Genomic DNA, 23,531 nt, shown 5'->3' with positions numbered 1-23,531 from the left:
ACAATATTTCAATGAAAAAATCAAAGCCAAATAGTATGTTAAAAACGCAATAAAGCGCATATTTCCCCGAAACCAATACCCAAAGCAAATATATAATATTGCACCGAATCCGTTCACAGACGAATTTTCCGGAAATCGACCGGAAAACCTCCCATTTTCCGGCACTAATTCGACCGGCCTCATTATTATTCCCGCAAGGTACTCACTACCCGTAGCAAACAAGTCCGTCTGATGGGAAGCCATGCAGTATTCAAGGGTTGCCACCGAACTAGTGTCAACCCTGGGGAACCCGTTACTTACCCGACACTTTTTTCAGGGTCCGTGTATTTTTTTTTTGTTTTCAGCCAAAGGTACGTACCCTCGTCATCGCTATTCGGTTCCGGTTCACAAATAAATCCCGTTTATTTTCATTAGTCGGACAGCGAGTTGCTCGCCGTTGTTTCAGTCAGTTTCGAGAAGTCTTACACGCATCCCTTAGGTACCGAAAACCGCCCACAGCCACCCCCTCCCATCTTCCAACCCCTCCGTCCAACATCTCCAGCCCTTATACGTCTTTTGTAGATTCTTCCATTATGCGATCGAGGAGCGATTTCCTTTGTTCGTCTCGATAAGTGCCAGTTACCATTATGCCGAATGTATCCATCTGGTTGGCCTTAATGCATTCAATTATTTATTTTATGGGCAATTATTGACCTGATTAACAATACGCCTCTAGCTAATAAGCCAAAAATACAAAAGGGCCTGGCTGCGAATGAATTGGATTGTAGTGCTTGTTTGTACTGCTTTATTTATACAATTTTTACAAATTTACTTAAGAGTGTCAGGCTACACCCTGGTAATAGCTTTCACTATAGAAAAGCAGTTTTTGCGACGATTTCTTCATATGTATGGTACAAAAATAAATTCTGATGCTGTTACCGGATCGTAGACAGAAACATAACAGGGCTTAGTACAGATATATTATATACTACATTATCATGATGGACGGGTACATTTACGAGCGCATTTCAGGAAAAAATTATTCTGTGGAATATGAAGTTAATTACATCAATAAAAAGAGTTGTAAATTTGGTACAACTTTGTCGCGGTTAAATCGAATTACGAAACTCTCGATGGAAGGGAGGAAACTTTCTGACAAATCTCCGCAAATGAAATACGAAATATTTTATTTAATTACATTTGAATTTAGAGTGATACACTCGTTCCTACGTAATTGGCCTGGAAAACTAAACTCAAGTAATATTACTTCTACACGTATATAAAATATAGATATAGATTTTTGCCGAATCGTTAGAAATGGTTTCGCGTGTATTATTATCGTATTTCGTCCGATTTGACAGGTCGGAATTATAAAGAACACTTCATTTCCGGAAAATAGAAAAAGGCTTCTTTGCTTTTGACGATTTTCGTTTCACCGATCCGTCAGACTGACAAACATTTTCGGCAGTCAATCAAAGTGACTTAAAGTGGCTGAAAGAAATGATAATTATACGTATTTATATCTTGACATATTTTGAACTTTATCATTATCATTATTGTTCAACTTTTGTCATGGTTTTAATAATTTTGTTAAAATATATCTAGATTTTTCAATATTTTTTGTTGTATGAACATCTTTGAAAGTTAGATGCAAACAACAGATTTATTTTCCGAATAAAGCTCTTAAATGCATAAAATACAATATAACACATGTTTTTTAATGATTTGAGATAATGAGAAGACAGTTTCTGTTTATCTCGAATAAGAATATTAAACTGTTGTATTATATTTGACGAGGCAACACGCATGTTATATTAGACATCTAAGGGCTTTGAGTTTGTACTTTGTTGAGTATCCTGATTTGTATATATGTACATACAAGTACATGTATGTATGTATATCTATGTCATTTTGAAGAGAATGAAAGCTTCTATAATTCATTTTAAAAGCCGAGAATAGACTTCTACTCTGAAACGCAAAAAATATCCAAAAGTTTGTGAGTTCAAATCCAATTTGCTGCTTAAAAGATAATTTCTAGTAAATGATCTTCAATAAAGCTTATATAAGAAAGAAAAGTTGCAAAACCAATTGCATGGTCTAATTCTGTGACCAAGTCAAAATAAAGGGAATTGCTAGATTTAAGTTCGAGGTAAGTTGAATTAATTTTTTTTACAATTATCAGTATCGGACCTAATTAAATTCGAAGTCATCGGTTAAGAGCCCGTAGTGTATGGAATTTAGATAAAAGTGTTCTAAATTCCGAAAGGAAATCGGCCGATTTCAAAGAATGGTGCTATTATATCAATAGAAAAAACATTAATCTCCAAGCCCAATAACATTTTTCAATCATTTTCGTGTATGTCCTCTAGGGAACTGGAGTTGAAGTAAATTTAGCCATAGATCAATAAAATATAACTGTCAGTTTTTGACACAACTCACCCCTTTTTCGACGTTACATTTCCAGAGGGAGGATCTATACATACATACATACGTATATAAAAACTTTTATAAAAATACGCATTATACTTACACACGTCATTGAGTGTGTCGTCATTTTTTCGCGGCTTAAAAAAAGAAATGGGTAAAAGTCTCGACTTTGACTCTCGATTTATTGAAAAATTTTCCGATCGGATTTTCCGCGAAGCACTCGTTTATCGATGGATACAAATTCAAATTTGCATAAGTCTATCCCGCTCTATTTTCTTTCGCATTTCTTTGGAAATCTGAGGTGTTTATTTGAGTGCTCGTCCCTCTTAACATCGATTTCAAACGTTTCAAACGTTTGCTTAGTGCTGGGATTTCGAGATTATTGCGCATTTGTCTCGACGGAAAATCTCGAAAACATTTTCTAAAAATTTACCAGACCATTCTCGAGAATTTTTAATCATAATGGCAATATTTACTCGAAGGTTAAATGAAAATTTCAATTCCCGGTTAAATATTATTGAACGATAATCGTTTATTTCGCCGTTTTAACGTCGCTTAGAAACGGCGCTCCGTGAAGCGTTAAGGTATTTTTATTAACGGAAAAATACAATGAAAATAAATAAGGAGAAGATTTTCCAAATATTCCGATCGGCCGTCGAATTTTCCGATTTTCCGGACGTCCGTCTATCCGGCTCGTATATCCGTTCCGTTCAATAAAATGTCCGTCCGTCTTCATTGCCCCGAAACGATATTTGCCGGTATTTGCTTTTGAGCCTTCTGTATAATTTTTTTTCGTGTTAAAAAATTCTTAATAATGTTATATTCTTACTCAAACAAGTAGTTGCTTGTTTGTTGCTTTATTAAAATGAATTATATTACAACAGGCTTATTAAAATTTGCTACGGGAATATTTTGACGTACAGCCAAACACTGTATGTTCTTATACAAGTATAAATATAATATACAAAAAATAAAATAATGTATATGACATTCAATTTTAATTTTGAAAATTAATTAAGGTGAATTCTATTTATTGTAAAGAAACTAAATTTGACTGACTACATTCGAATATGACAATGATTTTTGTTAGTTTCTTCTCGTTTATGAGATATACATAAGCGTTAAAAAATAAGTGCGATTTTTGGTTTTTGCAATATTTTACTCAACATCTAATATTGCTGTGTCAAAAGAAAATATTGGAATCAATAGTCACATGTTTTTTCTATTGCTTGTGATTTTTATTGCTTTGAAATACTTATAATTAATTATCTAGAGAATTTTAAAAGTTGAAAATATATTTTTTGCACATTTGTTTCTCGAGCTATCTTGAATTTATATGACCAGTTCTATTATATATTTCACTGCGTTTGCAAGGGTTGGTTTTCAATCTCAATATTTTATTTTATCTGAAAGTACGTACTAATTTGAGCCGTAAATACTTTTTATCATCGCTCGTATGTTTCGGTATGCGAACGAGTGAGATAGAGTGATGCGCTCTTCATTATTTATCTCGCTCTTGACATCTTGTATGCTCATTTCGATTTCACTATGTTTCGTCTCGACGAAATCCGCGACTGTTTGACCGCATGCTCACTCGAACTTGTATCGACTTCGAACGTATGGATGTCTCTTTCGCACGCATATATTTTGCCGCGAGTACTGCTCGCACTTATGCGAACTATTTCAGATCCCCAATATACATCTCCACTCGTCTTGTGATCCTGATACTCTTGTCTCGACTTTTGCCTTGTTAAACTTGCCAGAAAGATCCAACTCAAATTTAATATTTGCCAATCACCAATGCACATCGAAATGCCATCAGCGCGACCCAATGAATATTTCGTCTTTCGTACGTCAAACACCGAAATCGAAATGAGCATGTAACAAACCCAAAAAACTGACATAAGAAGATTCGCTTCATTATGTTTATTATATTATTATTAAAACTAATTACCATCGCATTGTAACAACTTCCTTTTATGTACACGTGATCCTGTTTCTAAGCTGTTATAAAACCGTCATGGTGATAATCAAGAAAGTGTAAATCACGTACCATACACATGTACATATGTACCTACATATGTACATACATGTGCGTATATGGGAATCTCTATCACCTTGTCGACAATTAATTCCGATCGGGGATTACTTTGTCGACTTTATTGACCCTCGCGTGACTGCCGATCCTCATCAGGAGGTCGCTTCATCCCGGCCCTTCCGCGGGGAACTACCCCCACCCTTAAGGACTCTTTCATGCTTTGAGTTTGAGGTGAGACGAGACGTGCGAGCTCGGGCCAAAGGGCAAAAGGACCGAATTCAGATATACCCTCAGGATTTAATTTAGGCATTGAATAAAAGATTATCTTTCATTCGAGGACCCCCGAATGTGACCTGCGCAAGTCCTAACCCCGGAACGACCGGCACGGGCCTTTTCTTCCGCTTCCATGAATAACGAATTTCGTTTGACGAAATCGCTTCTTGCTCTGTGAATGCTTCGAGCTTAATTGCGACGGCATACTAACTTGAAAGTGTGTTGATGTTTTTCATCATTATAAATATCTACACCGTGGGTGAAGAATCTTTATTTATAAAAAAAAAACATACATTTTTAAAAGAATTATCTAATATATAATTTCGAAAGAAACTTTGTAAGTACATACATATGTGAAAATTTAATGTTGGTTGGAAACATCGAAAACAAATCAATTCTGTTTCCGGATTATTTTCAGTTCTTCTATCATTTCCGGATTCGTTTCTTTTATTATTTCCGGATCCAGATGCCGTTTTAAATTCTGGATCCCGATTACTGTTTCAGTTCCAGATCCCGATTTCTGTTTCAGTTTCGGATTCCAACTCTTTTTTCAGTTCCGGATCTCGATTACTGGTTCAGTTCCGGATACCAATTACTGGTTCAGTTCCGGATACCAATTACTGGTTCAGTTCCGGATCCCGATTCCAGTTTCAGTTCCGAATCCGGATGCTATTCAATTCCGGATTCCGATTACTGTTTCAGTTCCAGATCCCCATTACTGTTTCAGTCCAACATCCCGGTTGGTTTCAGTTCCAGATCCTGATTCCTGTTTCAGTTCCAGATCCGAATTCCTGTTTCAATTCCGGATCCCGATTTCATTTTCAGTTCCGGATCTGGAATCTTTTTTCAGTTCTCAAACTGGATTCCTATTTCAGTTCCAGATCCTGATTAGTTTTTCAGTTCCAAATCCAGATTCCTGTTTCAATTCCGGATCCCGATTCCATTTTCAGTTCCGGATCTGGAATCTTTTTTCAGTTCTAAAACTGAATTCCTATTTCAGTTCCAGATCCGGATTAGTTTTTCAGTTCCAAATCCAGATTCCTGTTTCAGTTCCAGATCAGGACTATGTTTTCGCTTCCAGTTCACTTTTTTTTTATACATATATATATATATATATATATATATATATATATATATATATATATATATATATATATATATATATATATATATATATATATATATATATATATATATATATATATATATGTGTATAAAAAACATTCATTTCTGATTGGCTGTCATTAAATTTTTTTTTCGATTCTTTAATTCGATAAATTTAATAAAATACTGTTACGTAGGGGTGGGTGGAGGATCCAATTAAAAGGCCTTAGTTGTTTCACAGCATTTATTGATGATCAAGGAGATACACACACTGGCAGTGCTCAGTCCAGAATGACCTGATATCGCCTACGTACCGCCTTATAAAGGGTAGATCTCTCAGGACGTATAATCTGTATACCTGTTGTATAGTCACGTATTCGGATATGTATTTCCACGACATTGGGTCTCCCCGTACCGATTCAGAGAAAGGCCTAATAACGGTCATTGTTTAGCCTAAATGCACTTAGAGTCCAGATATAATACTGGAAGTAAGTGCAAGCACTTAGTTAATCCGTTAACAGACATCCCTTGGTCCTAAGTGCAAGCACTTAGTTAATCCGTTAACAGATAACCCTTGAACGGTCACATAGTCTCTAGGATTCTATTCGCTTAATCCGCGGCGTGCGTAACAATACAAATAAATTTTTACTATAAGATTAACCCTGTTTTATTGGTTTATATAATAAATACCGAGCGAAGCCGGGTAAAACCACTAGTACATATAACTATAAAGTCGATCATGTAGCGTGAGACTTACGAGAACCAAGCTTGTTGTTGCATTCGTGCAATGTATTGTAACATTGGACGTAAAATAGTTTATGTTATTATATTGTTTCTTATTTAACAATATAATACTATTACAATATAATTCAACGCGAGGTCTTTAATAATATTACTGTAAGTTTTGCTGTCCATAAAATGACGTTTACAATTACTTTTATCGTCTAAAAAATATAAAATATACTTATTCCATAAATAAATTAATAATATCAACAACTTACTTTTTTTAATATTAAATTTTATTAATGTATATATTTCAAAATACGAAACACGAACTCAAAACTATCAAAGAATGAAAGTCAAATTCTACCGACCGCTAAATAATGACGCACGAACAATTTTGTATTTCTTGACCGAAATGATTAAAAACTACAGATTTTTAGTTTAGCAGGCAAACATTTGCCTTTATATGACAGATAAAAAAATCCTAAAATAAAAATGTGTATGTATAATCGAATAAATACACCTATGAATATCCATATGGAAAAAAACATTATACGAAAATTGTGCATTCAGTTGAAATTGTAAATAAACGATTCATACAATTAATAAGTTAATTAAATGGATTCGAAATTAAAACATATGTCCATAGATATTTAATTTAAAATTTCATCGATATAAACATAATAAATTGAACTTAGAATTGCAAGCACAAAATTACATATGTATACCTATATATGTATGTATATATGTACATACATACATATATTGTATATAGATTATTTGATTAAATATTATTGTTACAAATTCATACAATTGATAGTCATCGGCAATATAAATCGTCAACTATAATTAAAAGTAAATATAAATATGGTAAAAATATTTATAAATTAAATTGTAAGGCACTTTTGAGTCGTCAGAAATGAATAAATGCAATCCAAGCTGTTGAATGAGTCAGTATTTAAAAAAAATATCCTAAGCGGTAAAGAATGTAGGAAATTTCATTTAAAATTATACATGTATATGGTTGGTTCACATTTTAACTTTTTTTTTTAATTTGACCCAATACACTTTCATGGTTATTGATTCAATAGGAAAAAGTTGACGACTCCTATTTTGCGTACGTGTGAATTTTTGCGACTTTCATCATTCTGACATTCGTTCCAAATCTTTCGACCTGAATCTACGTATTGACAATTTTTATTGACAACAAATGTGAATATTTCATACCCGAATTAAATATTAAATGTGTTGTTTGCGTTTTTTTTTTATTATTAAACATATATAATATTACGTTATATATTAATTAATTATTACACGAAGGTAAGTCTATTGCATATGTATGTATATATATTTTATAATTAATTCAGTTGTATATACATGTGGAATTTAGATATTTTAGGTATATATAATATATATATTTTTTCACAATGGCCGCTCAACCAACTTCAAAAACAATCAATTTTTACGACAAAAATGCACAAATGATAATGAAGCGTTTGTATAATTTCTACACAACAGGAAGACTTTGCGATGCTGAATTGGTCATCGGAAATAGATCGTAAATATAGTTAATTTACGCGTCTTTCATATCATCAAAACGAGACAAAACTGTAATTGACATTTGTTTCAGATATTTATCCCACAAACTAATATTAAGAGCCAACAGTGAATATTTCAAAGAACATCTGACCAAAACCCAAGATAAGGTCGTTATAGAAACTGAAGAAACGTTTAACAAAAATGCAATCGATAGTGCAATCGGATATTACTATCACGGAGCAATGAGTAAGTGTGTTCAATAAAATGAAAAACCACAATTTCAACGGCACGCTAGTACTGTCTGTGTTTTATTTCAGCATTGAAACAGTTCTGTGAAATGGTGGACATAATTAAATTCGCCAAATTGGTCAAGTCGGAAAGATTGGAAAGCTATTGCTTTTTTGCATTGGAAAATGGTGTGGGGAAAGGAAACTTTCGATATGCGATAGAAGTCGGTGAATATTTTGAAAAACACGAGTTGCTAGATCGTGTGCAAGACTATCTTATGAATCATTTTCTAGAAGCAAGTTTTATAGTTTTGTTTATGTTTATATTAATTTAATTCTTTTTGATGATGTTTGTTTTATGAAACGTTTCAGGCCATTAGAACGGAGGATTTCAAGTATTTGAGTGAGGAAAGATTACTCAGTGTGGTCCAGTCAAACGAGTTGAGATTATTACATGAAAAACAGGCATTTGAAGGATTGCAGTTGTGGTTGAATCACGATTGGGACAATCGAAAAGCATGCCTAGAATCATTACTTGTCAAATTAAGAATGCCTCTGGTTCCTGTTAATGTAATAATTACATACATATCTATTAAGCTTATTTCTATGTCTAAATTTGTTCAACTTACAATGTACTTTTTATATTTATATATGTTTATATTTTTCCAGTATTTATTAGAAGAAGTTAGACCTATGTGCGAAAGTTCATTGACACTTTGTAACATGTTAATTGACTCAATCACGTGGCATCTTATTGAAAGCAGCAGAAAAACTTTACCATTAAATGCCAAAGCTAGATTCCCACCCAAAGTTTGCATTCTGGCAATCGGAGGAGATCACGTTGGAGTAAGTGCATACAAATGCATCCCTTTTATTACCAGAAATATGAATGGTTTGTACTGCAAACTATTCATATTAAATGAATCAGTTTTAATTTTTAAATAAAGCTTTAAATATAGATTTTGGCTTTAAACAAAATAGAAAATAAGAACGTTATAAATTTGTATTTCACATGAGACAAGATTGTTGCATGATTCAAGTATACAGTAGGTATGATTGGAAGTAGGTAAGTTGGAAAGAAGTTAGTCAAAAAAGACGGGATTGTTTCTTGAAAGGTTTACCTTTGAAATTCTTTGGAAAATGAGGAAAATTTTTAAGCATACATTACAATATCAGAACAAACAGAAATTTAAAACTGAAAGATCCAATCTTATTGATGATATACAAAGTAAATTTTTAGAATTTGAATGTACATATGTACATATATAAGCTTTTGGTCGTTGCATTTTAACTGTATTTATTTCTTAACGTGATTTATGAGTTAAAAGTTTTAAGTTTATCTTTGTACGTAGAATCAACAGATGAAGTTTTATAATCATGAGAAAATTCAACCTCTGTATATTCACTTCGTCTATGTACTTATTTTTGCTATGTTAGATGAATTGAAATGGTTGGATATTAGAAATAGTCTTAAATTAAGCAGTTTAAATTAGTATTTAAGTTTGATAAGGGTCTATTACCTAAATATTTTAATAATTAAATAGTTAGGAATAGAGATATGCATAATCAAAAAACTAGAAATCTGAATAATTTAATTATAGGTAGAGTTAAGAAAGCCAAAACTGCAGAAGGTGTTTTCCATAGGGGTGTTCAAATATATAATGCCCTTCCTGAGGGCATTATTGGTGCTAATAACATTGGTGCTTTCTTGAAGGGTGTTAATGGATACCTCTGTGGAAGATGATGTAATTGAATAAGTTTAATCAATGCAATGTTTGGCATTATATATTATTATATTGTGACTATTAATTATAGTGTTGTTAATTGTGTTATATTATAGTTTTTACTTTTGTTATTTGTTACATATTAATTATCAATTTTCTAATAAATAGATTATTGTTGTTGCAATTTTAGATCTCTGACATAATAGAAGCTTACGATCCATACACTGACAGCTGGTCGTTATTTCATGCAATGGAAAGTGGATTAATTAAATTTTCCGCAGTGTCTTTAGACGGTACAGTGATGTGGTTCGGAGGAGAAAGAGTAAATAAAATAAAGATTGCAGATCCGTCAGGCACCTTATATTTCGATGCCAGTCCTAATGTGAAAGAGGTGAATGAATTATTTTTATATGATTAATGTTTATACGTTGCCAGTGACATACTTTCGGATATTTGAATCGTTAATCCATTTTATTCAACGAAGTGAAGGACATTTGGAATTTTAATGAAAAATAAAATCACATACATACATACATTTTAACTATTTTAGTGTCAATGTGATAAATCCGTTTATCAATACTAACCGGTTAATGAGATTAATAATAATACTACATATAATTTTTTAACCAAATCAAACCATTCCCAATCTAACTTTAGTAAAAAAACGTATCTTAATCTAATTAACTCTCATCCAAGTGTGATTAATCTCATTAACCGGTTATTATCAATAACACTAAAAAACAAAATATAAAGTTTTTTTACTTACCGCAACGGAAATTAATCAACTTTTACTGAATTTGGGCCACTGGATTCGAATATGAATGATTTTTGTTGGTTTTCTCTCGTTGAGAGAGTTGATTGACTTTTACAGTCTTTAACTCAAAATCTAATATTACTGTTCCAAAAATGAGTATTGGAATCAATAGTCAGATGTTTTTTTTATATTGATTATGATTTTTTATTGCTTTAAAATATTTATAATTAATTATCTGGAAAATTTTAAAAGTCCAAAATATACCTTATTTTATACGAGTTTTGTTGCTTTTCGCTTTACCTTTTAACTTTTTTTTACACATTTTTTCCATGTATTTATTGGGCTAGTTTTATATTTCTTTTAGAAGATTTGCAAGGATTTGATTGGTAAATATAAAACTGACCCAATAAATGCATAAAAAAAAGTATATGTAATATATGTATTATTGACTTTTAAAATTCGCTAGACAATAAATTATAAGTATTATGAAACAATAAAAATCATAATAAATAGAGGATTCATCTGACTATTGATTCCAATACTCACTTTTGTCACAGCAATATTATATTTTGAGTAAAAAAGCTAAAAATCTGTCAAAAAAATTGCATTTTTTTTAAACACTCATAGCTTATAAACAAGAGCAAACCAAACAAAAACCATTATCATATTCCAATTCAGTGGGTTAAACTTAGTAAAGATTGATTAATCTTCACCCCAGTTGTTTTTTTGATACTCAGTCTAATAGGCAAATTATCAAATATAAATCAAATACAATATTTAGCATAGCGCAAACTTTTGTTAAGGTATTTTAAGGTACTTTGTTTTGGAAATTGAAATATCAACAGTTACGTTACGATTTTTTCTCTCTTGAAATTCCCTCAGAAGTTTAATCTTCTGAATCAATGAAGCTGAAACTGTATGTATGTATAATACATATGATATGTATGTATATAGTAAATTTCACAAAGCAGAATTTTGTAAATACTGTTTTTCCAATAGATCCAAGCATCATTTTCAAATATTAAAAATTCCTTGACTAGTCCACCGTTGTTTATTGGACGACCTCTTAAAGTATACATACATAGATATATGAAGTCAATGAAAATAATCATACATTCTCTTAAATGTACAGGCTTGGAGTATGGAACTAGCTTCTAAAACGGTATCTGCAATGCCTGCCATGACAAAAGGTCGAATTGGTTTAGTATCTGCGGTAGTCGACAGAATGGTATACGTCATTGGAGGATCTGAAGAACAGAAGATACTGACGAGTATTTCCCGGTAAAGAAAAAAAATCTATAGAATCTCAAACACTGGGTAGAAAGATAAACCTGAAATTCTTTCGTTTCAGGTGGAATCCTAGGGATAGATCTTGGACTAAAATGAAATCTATGATGGGCGAACGTACCTTGTTCGCAGCTGTGGTACACAATGATAAAATATACGTAATCGGTCGCTATTATAAGGGAAACACTATGGAAGTTTACGATCCCAAAGCAGATACATGGACTAAGCTTCCAGCGATGAAGAAGCACAGAGATGATTGCGCGGTAAGTTTGATTGCAAGTAGTTCATGAAACATTCAATTATTCTTTTCTCGAATTCTCATTTGGGCATTTGAACTTCTATATTCAATTTCTAATGCTTAAATTTAACTTAAGTCAGTAGCTACATAGTACTGAATTCTAGAGTTGTTTAATGTGTCTCTTCCTCTTGTTCCATTCTTACTTCAAACTATGTAAATACATATATTCGTTGAGTCAATCAAAAGTATCTACCCATATTCATACCACATTTATGTAGAATTCGATGATCAATTTAATAAATCGTTTAAAATGGTTGTTTTATAACTAATTCCAGAAGAATTTAATTTGATTTGTCTATTTCATCAGGCCTATGTTAGCGTGCAATGTTTTTAAAGGTCTTTCAATACTATTGTATTAATTATATATTTTTGCGTCTTATAAATCATGAAGTTAAGGTAGTTTTACAAGCTTCACTATGTTAGTTCAGTGACATTCCTGACCGTCAAAAATTGCGATTCAATTTTGAACCACTTCAACTCTTCATGTCGTTTTGATATCTTACCGACATGTTGGGTTTAGCCAACATTGAATTAAGTTAATGTCTCCGACGTGGAGCTAGAAGCTTTGTAGTTTAAACATTAACCAACTCATTAAAAATTACATTGGAATATTTTGTCAGATTGAAGCGATGACAGTTAGTTATCCAAACACGTCTTCACAATTCACAGGCTAAGCAGTTAAACAGTTATAACAGTTACTTTTTTCACTCTTATCTTAATATTATAAGCTTTTATACTTTCTCACATACGTTTTCAATGCATTGATTAAATAGAGTATTACATTGGTGAAATTCGTGGCCCAGCTGTTGAAGTGTTTTGGCCGAATCATAACCTCTACTTAGCTATTACTTGACGTGGAAAGCGTTAGAGAGAGATGCTCTGGAGTGTCTTCACTCCTCATTGAAAGACCAATGGAGTTCGAGATTCTCAGGAACGAGAGTATCAAAAATAATATTGTAACGTGGGAACATTATAGATATTAGTCGCCGCCTAAAGTGCATTTGGGGGCTAACAATGGAGACCCCCAAATTGGCCTAGCGGGACTCTAAGTGGTCGGTAAAATTCCTAGAATCCTGAGAGCGTGAGACTCACTTAAAACTGTACGTGCCTAGACAATGGGGAAACAAACGGATCGGGAAAGCCGTAGTGAGCGACTTGCCCTTTATAAGGAGGTACTTAGGCCATATCAGATCATTCTGAAACGAGCGCTGGCTGCGCATGGACCTACCGAATCCGTCAATAAATGCTGTGAAGCGACTTTGGCCTTTCATTTGGATCCTCCACCCACCCCTACGCAACAATATATTTAGGATCAAGATTATTTTCTGTCGGGCAAGCCAGCAGTGACATAAGTAGAGTGAAATTACTACAAATATATCCCCGTTGACGATCCTGACGATTTTTCTTTCAATTTGTGGACTTAACTTTCGTATACCATGACAATTCCTCCGCTCCAATTTTTTAGTCGGGTACTGATTTTGCGTACAGAATCCAGACTAATCCCCTCTTTGGTAGCGATATATCAAAAAGAAACTGCCCAGTCTTCAAAAATGTCACAACACTGTTGATTTTATCTTAGGGTAAATCTTTATCCCCCACTATCAAAAACCGCAAGGCGTTTTACAAGCAATTTTAAACTAATAATAAATTAATATTGTAAAATTATTAACACTTAATCTTCCTTAAAAGATATTATAGAAATGCAATCTTCAATCTTCGTAAGTATTTTTTTTTCGGAAGGAAGCAAACGTCTATACTGACGGGATTTCGGAAAAAAAGTGTGCTTCTACACTCAATTGGGTTTTAAAATATTTGTATGAACAATACTGTACCAAATATTTTGTAGATAAATACAATAGGATACTACGCATTGTTTACAAAAAAAATAAACCCAAAATGTTATTCATAACGAGAAAAGGTATACAAAATAGCCTCAAGTAACGCGTCTTCATACTTCCTTCGGTGTACTGCGCATTGAAGACTTCGACTGCTCTAAACTGAGTGACAGAAAAAAAATTCTTTAACTCTAAAAAAAATAAAAAGCTATAGTTTTTCTTTTAAAATCTAATAAAGCAACCATTTAAATATTATTTCTTAATATATTTAGAATCTTTTGTAGCTGTTTTTCGGAATTTGAATTTGAATGTACGATTTTGAAGTAAAGCTCCTTTACGGATAGTACATATATTGATCTACTATATTTGAAACATTGCACGAAACTGGGTGTCCCCTTCCACCCCTCCCCTTCTCCGTTACAACGCTGAAACATTTCACGAAACTAGTGTAGCAAAGAGTCCGTGATTTATGTAATTAATATATATGTACATTAGATATTTAATTTGATTTAAGGCTGCTTGTTGGGGTGATTACATTTACGCCATTGGAGGTGTTAATGGAGTCTCAGCTCTATGTTCAGTAGAAAGATATGATGTTAATACCCAAATTTGGGATTTTGTGGCCCATATGCCCACGACCGTATGGTCAGGTGCTGCAGTTGCATACCATAATAGAATTGTCGTCGTCGGTAAGTTCGCCAAAATATTCGTTTGTGATCACTTTATGTATATATGTATAAGAATTGATAATATTAAAAAAAATTCAGGGGGCTACGGTTCATCATTGTCGCTTGAATACAATATCGAAACAAACACGTGGAAAATGCTGAGTTCACTAGTTCAAAAGAGACATTCTCACAGCTTAGTCCTGATCCCGCCTGAATTCGTACACAATCCAGATGATAAATATTGGTCGTCGCCAAAGAAAATCCTAAGACCCAAAAAAGTGAAGTCTGAGTCTTAACACTATTGTTTGTCTTGTTTTGATGTAACTGTCCTTTATTTTATGTATTGAATGTAATGTATAATACTTACATATTATATTGAACGCTGACACAATTTGAATGTGTCAAAAATTTTGTAGCTTTCTCAAATATTGTGAATGACTGTCTGTCTTGTTCTTATTAAGATTTGGGAAAAATCTTATTTTTTTTTTTAATATGAAATTGTTTTCGTGTGACTATGAAATAGTTTGTATATTCATAATTCGTTTCAAATTTGACTTTTTTAAAATTTTGTGATTGGAATTTGATTTTATGTTCAGTATACGTTTTATAAGTACATATTATACAAGTTTGTAAAAAAAAATAATAATAAATAAAATTTTAAGTGATCGAAATTTTCCAATATTCCAATTAGAACTTTATATTTTACATATCCACACCAATACATAGGCAGATTTTATATATATTTTTTTGAATATTACTTCGCCGTCGTATTTTTCGAACGTTGAAAAGTAATTTTGGGCTTGTAAGTACTTTGCTAACTTTTGATGGAGGCTGATTATGTATTGCGATCACGGTTTGTTCACTTACTTATTGCTCGACTTTCGTCGCTTTGAATTTTTTATATTACCTATATTTAAGTTAGATAAGAAAAATTTTCAACTCACCTTCTGTGCCATTAGGCAAGGGCAAAGGGCGACTGTCTTCCCTCCTCCAAGTAATGCTCGGTTTTGGAGAGCCTTGAGCCATACAAGAGAGGGATGCTGAACTACCCTCTCGAACTACCACATCTGAGCTGGTCGCCTCGTCCACTATATCGGGTGGCACTGTCAATTATCAAAATATATTAATATTACACACAGATACTGTATTTTCAGTTAGATATAAAGCTACTTTAATTATATTACACAAATACATAGTTATTATCCAGTACTTAAGAAAAGTGTTATAACATTATGTTGTTTGTATTCAATTAATAAAACTAACATTTTAAATACTAAACAAATTATAAAAACTACAGAATACAACGATACACTAAGTGCATGTACTTTTGCCTTCAAAATTCATAGCTAATTTTTTACTATAGCTTTCTTAAAAATTTTCTTATCATTCAGTATTTCTTGATGTTGTTTGAGATTTTTACGAGAATTCACCATTTATGCATTTGTTATGAATAATTAAAAATACTTTCAGAGAAGCAGATAATAGGTTATGTGCCAGCTTCAATAGATTTTGCAGAAACTTCTTCTTTTGTATAGCTAGGTAAGTATTATTCAAAGGAATCAAAATGCACAGTTATCTTATCATTCAGATCCACAATTAGTTAACTTCATATTATTTTGAATAATATAACAATCAATTTACTTTCTATTGGTTGACCAATAGACAACAGCAAAGCTATATTTTACAATTTAAATAAGTACAATTTTGCAATTAAAACAATATCTTGAATGCTGCTACTTTTAAGGGAAGAAGATGATGGGTTTGGTAAGAAAAATGACTTAAACAAATGATTTTTTAAAAAAGATCAACCAAGTTCCTTTTCTTTAGATTCTTATTAATATCATCTTCAGATTCCGCTAAAAACCTATTATGTGTAAATTAATATTTTTTCAGCTGACAGCTAAATTCCATTATTGGCGATTCTCAAGAAAATTTCTTGCAAAACCGTGTTATTAAAAGTAAGTAGAATTTTTTAGTAAAACAAAATCCACAATATTTTTGACCATTGTGAGACTTTCTTCTAGTATTAGATAAGCGAAATATTTTATTTGAAATGCTCTTTAGTGTATATATGTACATATGATGAACATCAAAATCTATCGAAACGAGCAATAACGAGTTGACTCTTACATTATATTAAAGGATTTTTCATATCATGTACTTACATATGAGCCGTTATATTTGAAATTGGCGTCAGTCCACTTTTCTTCATTTCAAGAAATATCTCGCAAAATATTACATACAAATGCTTTGCGTTTTATAATATTAAAAAATACTGGTGGCCTGCAATAAGACTATTCTGCCTTTCAGAGATTCTGGACATATCGAATCCAGAGTAGTGATAATAATTTGTCAATTCAGTCAAACTGAAATAATGTTATTGGATTTGAAAATCGAACTGACTCTACTCTGAAATATAACGGCTCATATATGTAATATAAGACGTATATTGCAATTCCATATATGTAATATAATACAATAGGATTTTCTGAATTAAAAATGACATCTAATTTTTTAGATATACAGTTAACATAACATAAAATAACGTGAAAATTTAAACGTATGCCCGCTTTTTGATCATATAATTTATTTACATATATTGCAATATACATAGGTTGAATACCAAGTCTGATAGTTCCAGAGTCCAGATGCTCAGTTTGAAACTCGCTCTCCAAAGAACTTTCTAATGCATAGTATTATATAATAATACAAAACAAGGACTCGAGGACTGTTGTGTTCGAGCATTTATCGTTTTGCTGCATATTTTATTTATTTTTTTGCATTTTATGCGGTCGAAGTTCTCGGTCGTCTCCATGGGTACACTTTGATCGTTTTCACGATAACGACGAAAAGGTTTTTCAGCTGGGAAATGGCACTAATTGCAGCGAAAGTTTCAGCTCGCAACTCCGGTGTGTTTTAACTCTATTTGAATATTCTTCACGAGTGGAAATCGTGGGCGAATTTTCACTTTAAACTGAAACATAGTTTAATTTTGCAATTAAATTTTCTTTTCCTGAACGTAAATTTAGCACACGGCCAGTGAAACTTTCCTCCTTTTTCCGTTCTCTTACTTGAAAAAAATATACTTTTTTTTTGCACTCTCAAAATTATGAAATCATTTCGCTGTATTAAATTTAGACGTCGCGTTCGGATTTTGGGAGGCGAGAGCGCTTTTCTTTCGATACATATATACATATATGTATACATAGATACATATTTTTCATATTCATTCCTTTGAGTGAGCGGGTTTCAATCAAGGTACGACCGAGGGAATTCCACAACTTTCCTCGATATTTCATCTCGAGACATTCCGTCAAAGAGGAGACGAAGCGCGATCTTTTTCGTTTCACTCGCTTATATTTACTATACATGTACGTATCTTATAATCCCGCTATTCTCGCGTGTAAATCTGAACGCTTTGCATATTCAAATTTGAGTCGCGAAATCTCTTACATAATATTCGGGGAAAACTAGCGCTGAAACTGTATTAAGAGATGTACACTCTCCCTTGTTTGTTCGCTGCTCGTTGTTTTTGTATAGACGAGACCCTAAATGTGACGATAAACTAGTTTATTTCGTACCTTGCATTTCCCATACGAAACGATCCCTTTCGGTTGACCTTTTTACCAACTTGGATGCGGCTTAGTGAATGTACCTACGCTTTCACTAGTAAAACCCAGTTGAAGAGTTTCGCTACAAAAAAAAAGAGACTGTTTCTATCGTCGAAGTTGTACAAATGTATGTTTGTATATAAATATAAGTATACACTGTAGCTCTCCAGCTAAATTAACGTGTATCTGACGTACGTAATCTTCAGCTGGTTTGTATGGAATTAAAACATTTAATTTAATTTAGTTTTTGAATGAAAATAGACAGTGTTTTTTAAAGAACAGATGAGGTGAATAATCATTTATTAAAATTCTATATAATATGTTTGATAACACGTAAATTAAATTTATTATGCGACGATTTTTAGTAGTTACGGAAGTCTCTCCAATTCAAACCTTTAACCCTTTTGATTGAGAGGTTTCAATGAATATCATGTTCTATCACAATCTTCGGATTAATTATAAATACATTTTCGAAGCAAAAAGAAGGGCAGAACAGATTTTAGTATACAATAAAATATTAATATCTGGAAGATAGCTTCCTTCCCTAAATGAAGTAGAGGGCATACAAAAAATTGCAGTTTTCAAATGATGTATTATCTTGTACCTTAAAAATTCAACGTACTATCTTGTACCTAAAATCATAGATAGTTTTTGGAAGGGATCAAAGGCCATCATACAAATTTTCCTAAGGATTGTAAATAGGTTTTTGAGCTCTTTTTCCTATTATGCTTTATATTAACATTAGAATAATATAATACTGTGATTACTAACCAAATTAAATTAAATTGTAAAATAGAAAATGATCAGTAGATCAGTAGCTATTAAAATAGATATAAGATGTATTGTGAACATAATTTCGTAATAATAAAAAAGCATTTAAAAATCAAAAAAAAAATACAAATTTTCCGGAAAAATTTCAGACTCATCTAATTTGATTGATTTGATCGATTATTTTTGATTTGATTACACTAATTTGATTTGATAATACTTATTTGATTGTTTTTGTTTTTAAATATAGTGAATTTTTTTTCTTGGGGGCAGATTATGGTGTTTTTACCCACTAAATAAGTTTTCTCGAAGATAAAATCTATTTCATTGAAATTTTTAGGGCAGATGAGAATTTTGGAAAATTTGTTAATCTCGTCTATAATTAGAAAAAAAACGTACACACAATTATACACGATTAGCTTTTTAAGTAATAGAGGATATCAAATTTTCTTGGTATAAATAAGATTTAATGTTTTATAAATAATATGAAAAAGTTTTGACTATGATACGAATTCAACACTAAAGTTTACTTTCAATCGGTTTTTAGGGGAATCTGAAAGAAGAATTAATGAGGCTCTGAAAGTTGATAGGGCACCTTGAATCCATTGAAAAGGATTCATAATGGCACTTCAATGAGCTTATAAAAGAATAAGTTGCTTCGAAACCTATTTTCTGCTTATCTGAACGTAACAGCCATTTCAATCGATAAAGTACATTCATAGCGGAATTCATCTTAGATATGTACTTAGATATTTCATGAAGAATTTGTGTATATCAAAACAAAGACAAGAAACAAGGCAAGTACAATTACAAGTATGGTTTTGAAAATCAGTTTTGTGTTTTAACCGTCTTATCAAAATTCCTTCTATACAAATTTGAGTAAATTTATATACATATATACTGACCAACTACTTGCAGGTAGGCTAATTGGCTGAGCATTGGCTCAGTGTTGATCTGGCACATATACCAGCCACGATCAGCTTCTCTGAGCTCTCGTACGTGAAGTCGCCAGGCTCTTCTGTCTGCTTGAGACAAGCTGATTCTGTGATTCTTGGTAATGACATGACCAGCTATAGTCAGGATGGTCTGAGTGTCGACGCGAAGCCAAGCCACCTGAATATCAGAAAATCAAAACGATCACAAAAATTAAATGAAATACAAAACAAGATGTTTAATACTAGTACAAGAGCTTTTAGCTCAAATAAAATAAAATCAAACGAAAGAAAAGCAATAGAATATAACGTCTCAAATGCACATGCATTTAAACTTCATAAATTTAATTCAATTGTTTTTTTTTTATTATTAAATTTCAGTCAATAAATAACGGTTGAGCCTCACACTAGGCAAACATTGTACGCGAATAGTTAACGTTTTAAATTAATCTTCAAATATGTCAATCAAAACAATAAAATCGCTCGTGAATCAAGTTGAAAATTTTCAAGAAAATTAATCATAATTGAAGTGTCGACTTTAGTTTTTTTGAATATTACCATCTACTAATCCATACTTTGTATGCAGCATCTGCTTATTTTGTTCAGATAAATCATCATTCGTAACGATTACTAGTGATTATTATCTACGTATTGTGGTACAAAGTGATTTCAGTGCGTTTTGTGATAATAATTTTAATTTGTATATTTAGTTGCGTTGAAATTTTCCATCGCGTGTGAAAAATCAATTCGTTTGTTTTTGTATGAAGTGAATTTAAATTCAAAAAATAATATATACTAGCTGTATTACCCGGCTTCGCTCAGTGTTTATAATATAAACCGCTTAAACATGACTAAGCTAATTTAATTAAAAAAAAAAAAAAAATTTAAAAATTTAAAAAAAAAAAAAATAAATAAAATTAAAAAAAAAATAAAAAAAAAAATCAAAAAAAAAAATAAAAAATAAATCAAAAAAAAATCAAAAAAAAAATTTAAAAAAATCATTTTTTTTTTTGCCTTCTAGGGCTTCGCCCTCGGCACCCCCCTGAGCCTTTGCCTTCTAGGGCTTCGCCCCTCCACGCCCCATGAGCAATTGCCGTTTAGGGCTTCGCCCCCCTTAGTTAATGCCTTTTAGGGCTTCGCCCCTCCGCACCCCCATGATTAAATGCCGTCTAGGGCTTCGCCCCCCTTAGTTAATGCCTTTTAGGGCTTCGCCCCCCGCGCCCCCAAGATTAATTGCCGTTTAGGGCTTCGCCCCCCTTAGTTAATGCCTTTTAGGGCTTCGCCCCTCCGCGCCCCCATGATTAAATGCCGTCTAAGGCTTCGCTCCCATGATCAGTTGCCTTTTAGGGCTTCGCCCCCCACGCCCCCAAGATTAATTGCCGTTTAGGGCTTCGCCCCCCTTAGTTAATGCCTTTTAGGGCTTCGCCCCTCCGCGCCCCCATGATTAAATGCCGTTTAAGGCTTCGCCCTCATGATCAGTTGCCTTTTAGGGCTTCGCCCCCCACGCCCCCAAGATTAATTGCCGTTTAGGGCTTCGCCCCCCTTAGTTAATGCCTTTTAGGGCTTCGCCCCTCCGCGCCCCCATGATTAAATGCCGTCTAAGGCTTCGCCCCCCTAAGTTAATGCCTTTTAGGGCTCCGCCCCCCGCGCTCCAAAGATTAATTGCCGTTTAGGGCTTCGCCCCCCTGAGTTAATACCTTTTAGGGCTTCGCCCCTCCGCACCCCCATGATTAAATGCCGTCTAGGGCTTCGCCCCCCTTAGTAAATGCCTTTTAGGGCTTCGCCCCTCCGCGCCCCCATGATTAAATGCCGTCTAAGGCTTCGCCCCCATGATCAGTTGCCTTTTAGGGCTTCGCCCCCCGCGCCCCCAAGATTAATTGCCGTTTAGGGCTTCGCCCCCCTTAGTTAATGCCTTTTAGGGCTTCGCCCCTCCGCGCCCCCATGATTAAATGCCGTCTAAGGCTTCGCCCCCATGATCAGTTGCCTTTTAGGGCTTCGCCCCTCCGCGCCCCCATGATTAATTGCCGTCTAGGGCTTCGCCCCCCTTAGTTAATGCCTATTAGGGCTTGCGCCCCATGAGGCTGGGCCCCACGGGGCTGCGCCCCTTGTGGCGCCCCCTTTTGAGCCCCATGGGGCTGCGCCCCATGAGGCTGGGCCCCCCGGGCCCCCTTCGGGGCCCCACGGGGCTGCGCCCCTTGTGGCGCCCCCTTTTGAGCCTCATGGGGCTGCGCCCCATGAGGCTGGGCCCCCCGGGCCCCCTTCGGGGCCCCACGGGGCTGCGCCCCTTGTGGCGCCCCCTTTTGAGCCCCATGGGGCTGCGCCCCATGAGGCTGGGCCCCCCGGGCCCCCTTCGGGTCCCCACGGGGCTGCGCCCCTTGTGGCGCCCCCTTTTGAGCCCCATGGGGCTGCGCCCCATGAGGCTGGGCCCCCCGCGCCCCCTTCGGGGCTTCACGGGGCTGCGCCCCTTGTGGCACCCCCTTTTGAGCCCCATGGGGCTGCGCCCCATGAGGCTAGGCCCCCCGGGCCCCCACGGGGCTGCGCCCCTTGTGGCGCCCCATGAGGCTGGGCCCCCCGGGCCCCCTTCGGGGCCCCACGGGGCTGCGCCCCTTGTGGCGCCCCCTTTTGAGCCCCATGGGGCTGCGCCCCATGAGGCTGGGCCCCCCGGGCCCCCTTCGGGGCCCCACGGGGCTGCGCCCCTTGTGGCGCCCCCTTTTGAGCCTCATGGGGCTGCGCCCCATGAGGCTGGGCCCCCCGGGCCCCCTTCGGGGCCCCACGGGGCTGCGCCCCTTGTGGCGCCCCCTTTTGAGCCCCATGGGGCTGCGCCCCATGAGGCTGGGGCCCCACGGGGCTGTGCCCCTTGTGGCGCCCCCTTTTGAGCCCCATGGGGCTGCGCCCCATGAGGCTGGGCCTCCCGGGCCCCCTTCGGGGCCCCACGGGGCTGCGCCCCTTGTGGCGCCCCCTTTTGAGCCCCATGGGGCTGCGCCCCATGAGGCTGGGGCCCCACGGGGCTGCGCCCCCCGGGCCCCCTTCGGGGCTGCGCCCCTTGTGGCGCCCCTGGCGGGGCCCCATGAAACTACTCGCTTTGCGCCCCCGCGGGGGTGAATCCATTGAATCGAAAAAAACAAATCGGCGCCCATGGATCGAAAAAAAAAAAAATCGAATCACGTGTTCGATGACGTCACCGATCTACGGACGACGACGAAGACGACGACGAAGACGACGAAGACGACCAAGGATATTTACATACATACAAAGTCTCTTTCCAAATTATAGATTAGATAATTCTTAGTAGTATCAAAAATAAAAATCAGTGTTATATCATGTGAAATCTTTTTAAATGTATA

The 23,531-nt window shown here is 35.1% G+C and overlaps 2 protein-coding genes across 2 annotated transcripts in view; one reads left to right on the top strand and one right to left on the bottom strand.

Annotated features, from left to right (window-relative positions):
• Window positions 1-23,531, bottom strand: part of LOC143918254 (lachesin-like) — a 68,819-nt gene that overhangs the window by 30,225 nt on the left and 15,063 nt on the right. Inside the window, exons 3-4 of the mRNA XM_077440039.1 lie at window positions 20,161-20,368; window positions 15,821-15,979 (exon numbers count right to left, since the gene is read on the bottom strand). Coding sequence (XP_077296165.1) covers window positions 15,821-15,979; window positions 20,161-20,368 — 367 coding nt within the window. The remainder of the gene's footprint in view (window positions 1-15,820; window positions 15,980-20,160; window positions 20,369-23,531) is intronic.
• Window positions 7,729-15,324, top strand: LOC143918014 (kelch-like protein 35). Its single transcript, XM_077439661.1, has 11 exons — window positions 7,729-7,864; window positions 7,935-8,102; window positions 8,175-8,329; window positions 8,401-8,606; window positions 8,683-8,880; window positions 8,980-9,156; window positions 10,225-10,425; window positions 11,921-12,069; window positions 12,140-12,338; window positions 14,723-14,897; window positions 14,976-15,324. The coding sequence occupies exons 2-11, from the start codon at window positions 7,972-7,974 to the stop codon at window positions 15,170-15,172; spliced, it is 1,788 nt and encodes a 595-aa protein (XP_077295787.1). The 5' UTR covers window positions 7,729-7,864; window positions 7,935-7,971; the 3' UTR covers window positions 15,173-15,324.

Source organism: Arctopsyche grandis, chromosome 10, assembly GCF_051622035.1.
Source record: "Arctopsyche grandis isolate Sample6627 chromosome 10, ASM5162203v2, whole genome shotgun sequence".
NCBI lineage: Eukaryota > Metazoa > Arthropoda > Insecta > Trichoptera > Hydropsychidae > Arctopsyche > Arctopsyche grandis.
Note: the sequence above shows the minus strand (reverse complement) of the source record. Positions and strands in the feature narration are given on the sequence as shown.

Coding starts and splice junctions, on each gene's coding strand:
- LOC143918014 (XM_077439661.1), top strand. CDS start 7,972: ATGGCCGCTCAACCAACTTCAAAAACAATCAATTTTTACGACAAAAAT. Junction 12,339..14,722: donor AGCACAGAGATGATTGCGCG/GTAAGTTTGATT, acceptor ATTTGATTTAAG/GCTGCTTGTTGGGGTGATTA. Junction 14,898..14,975: donor TAATAGAATTGTCGTCGTCG/GTAAGTTCGCCA, acceptor AAAAAAATTCAG/GGGGCTACGGTTCATCATTG.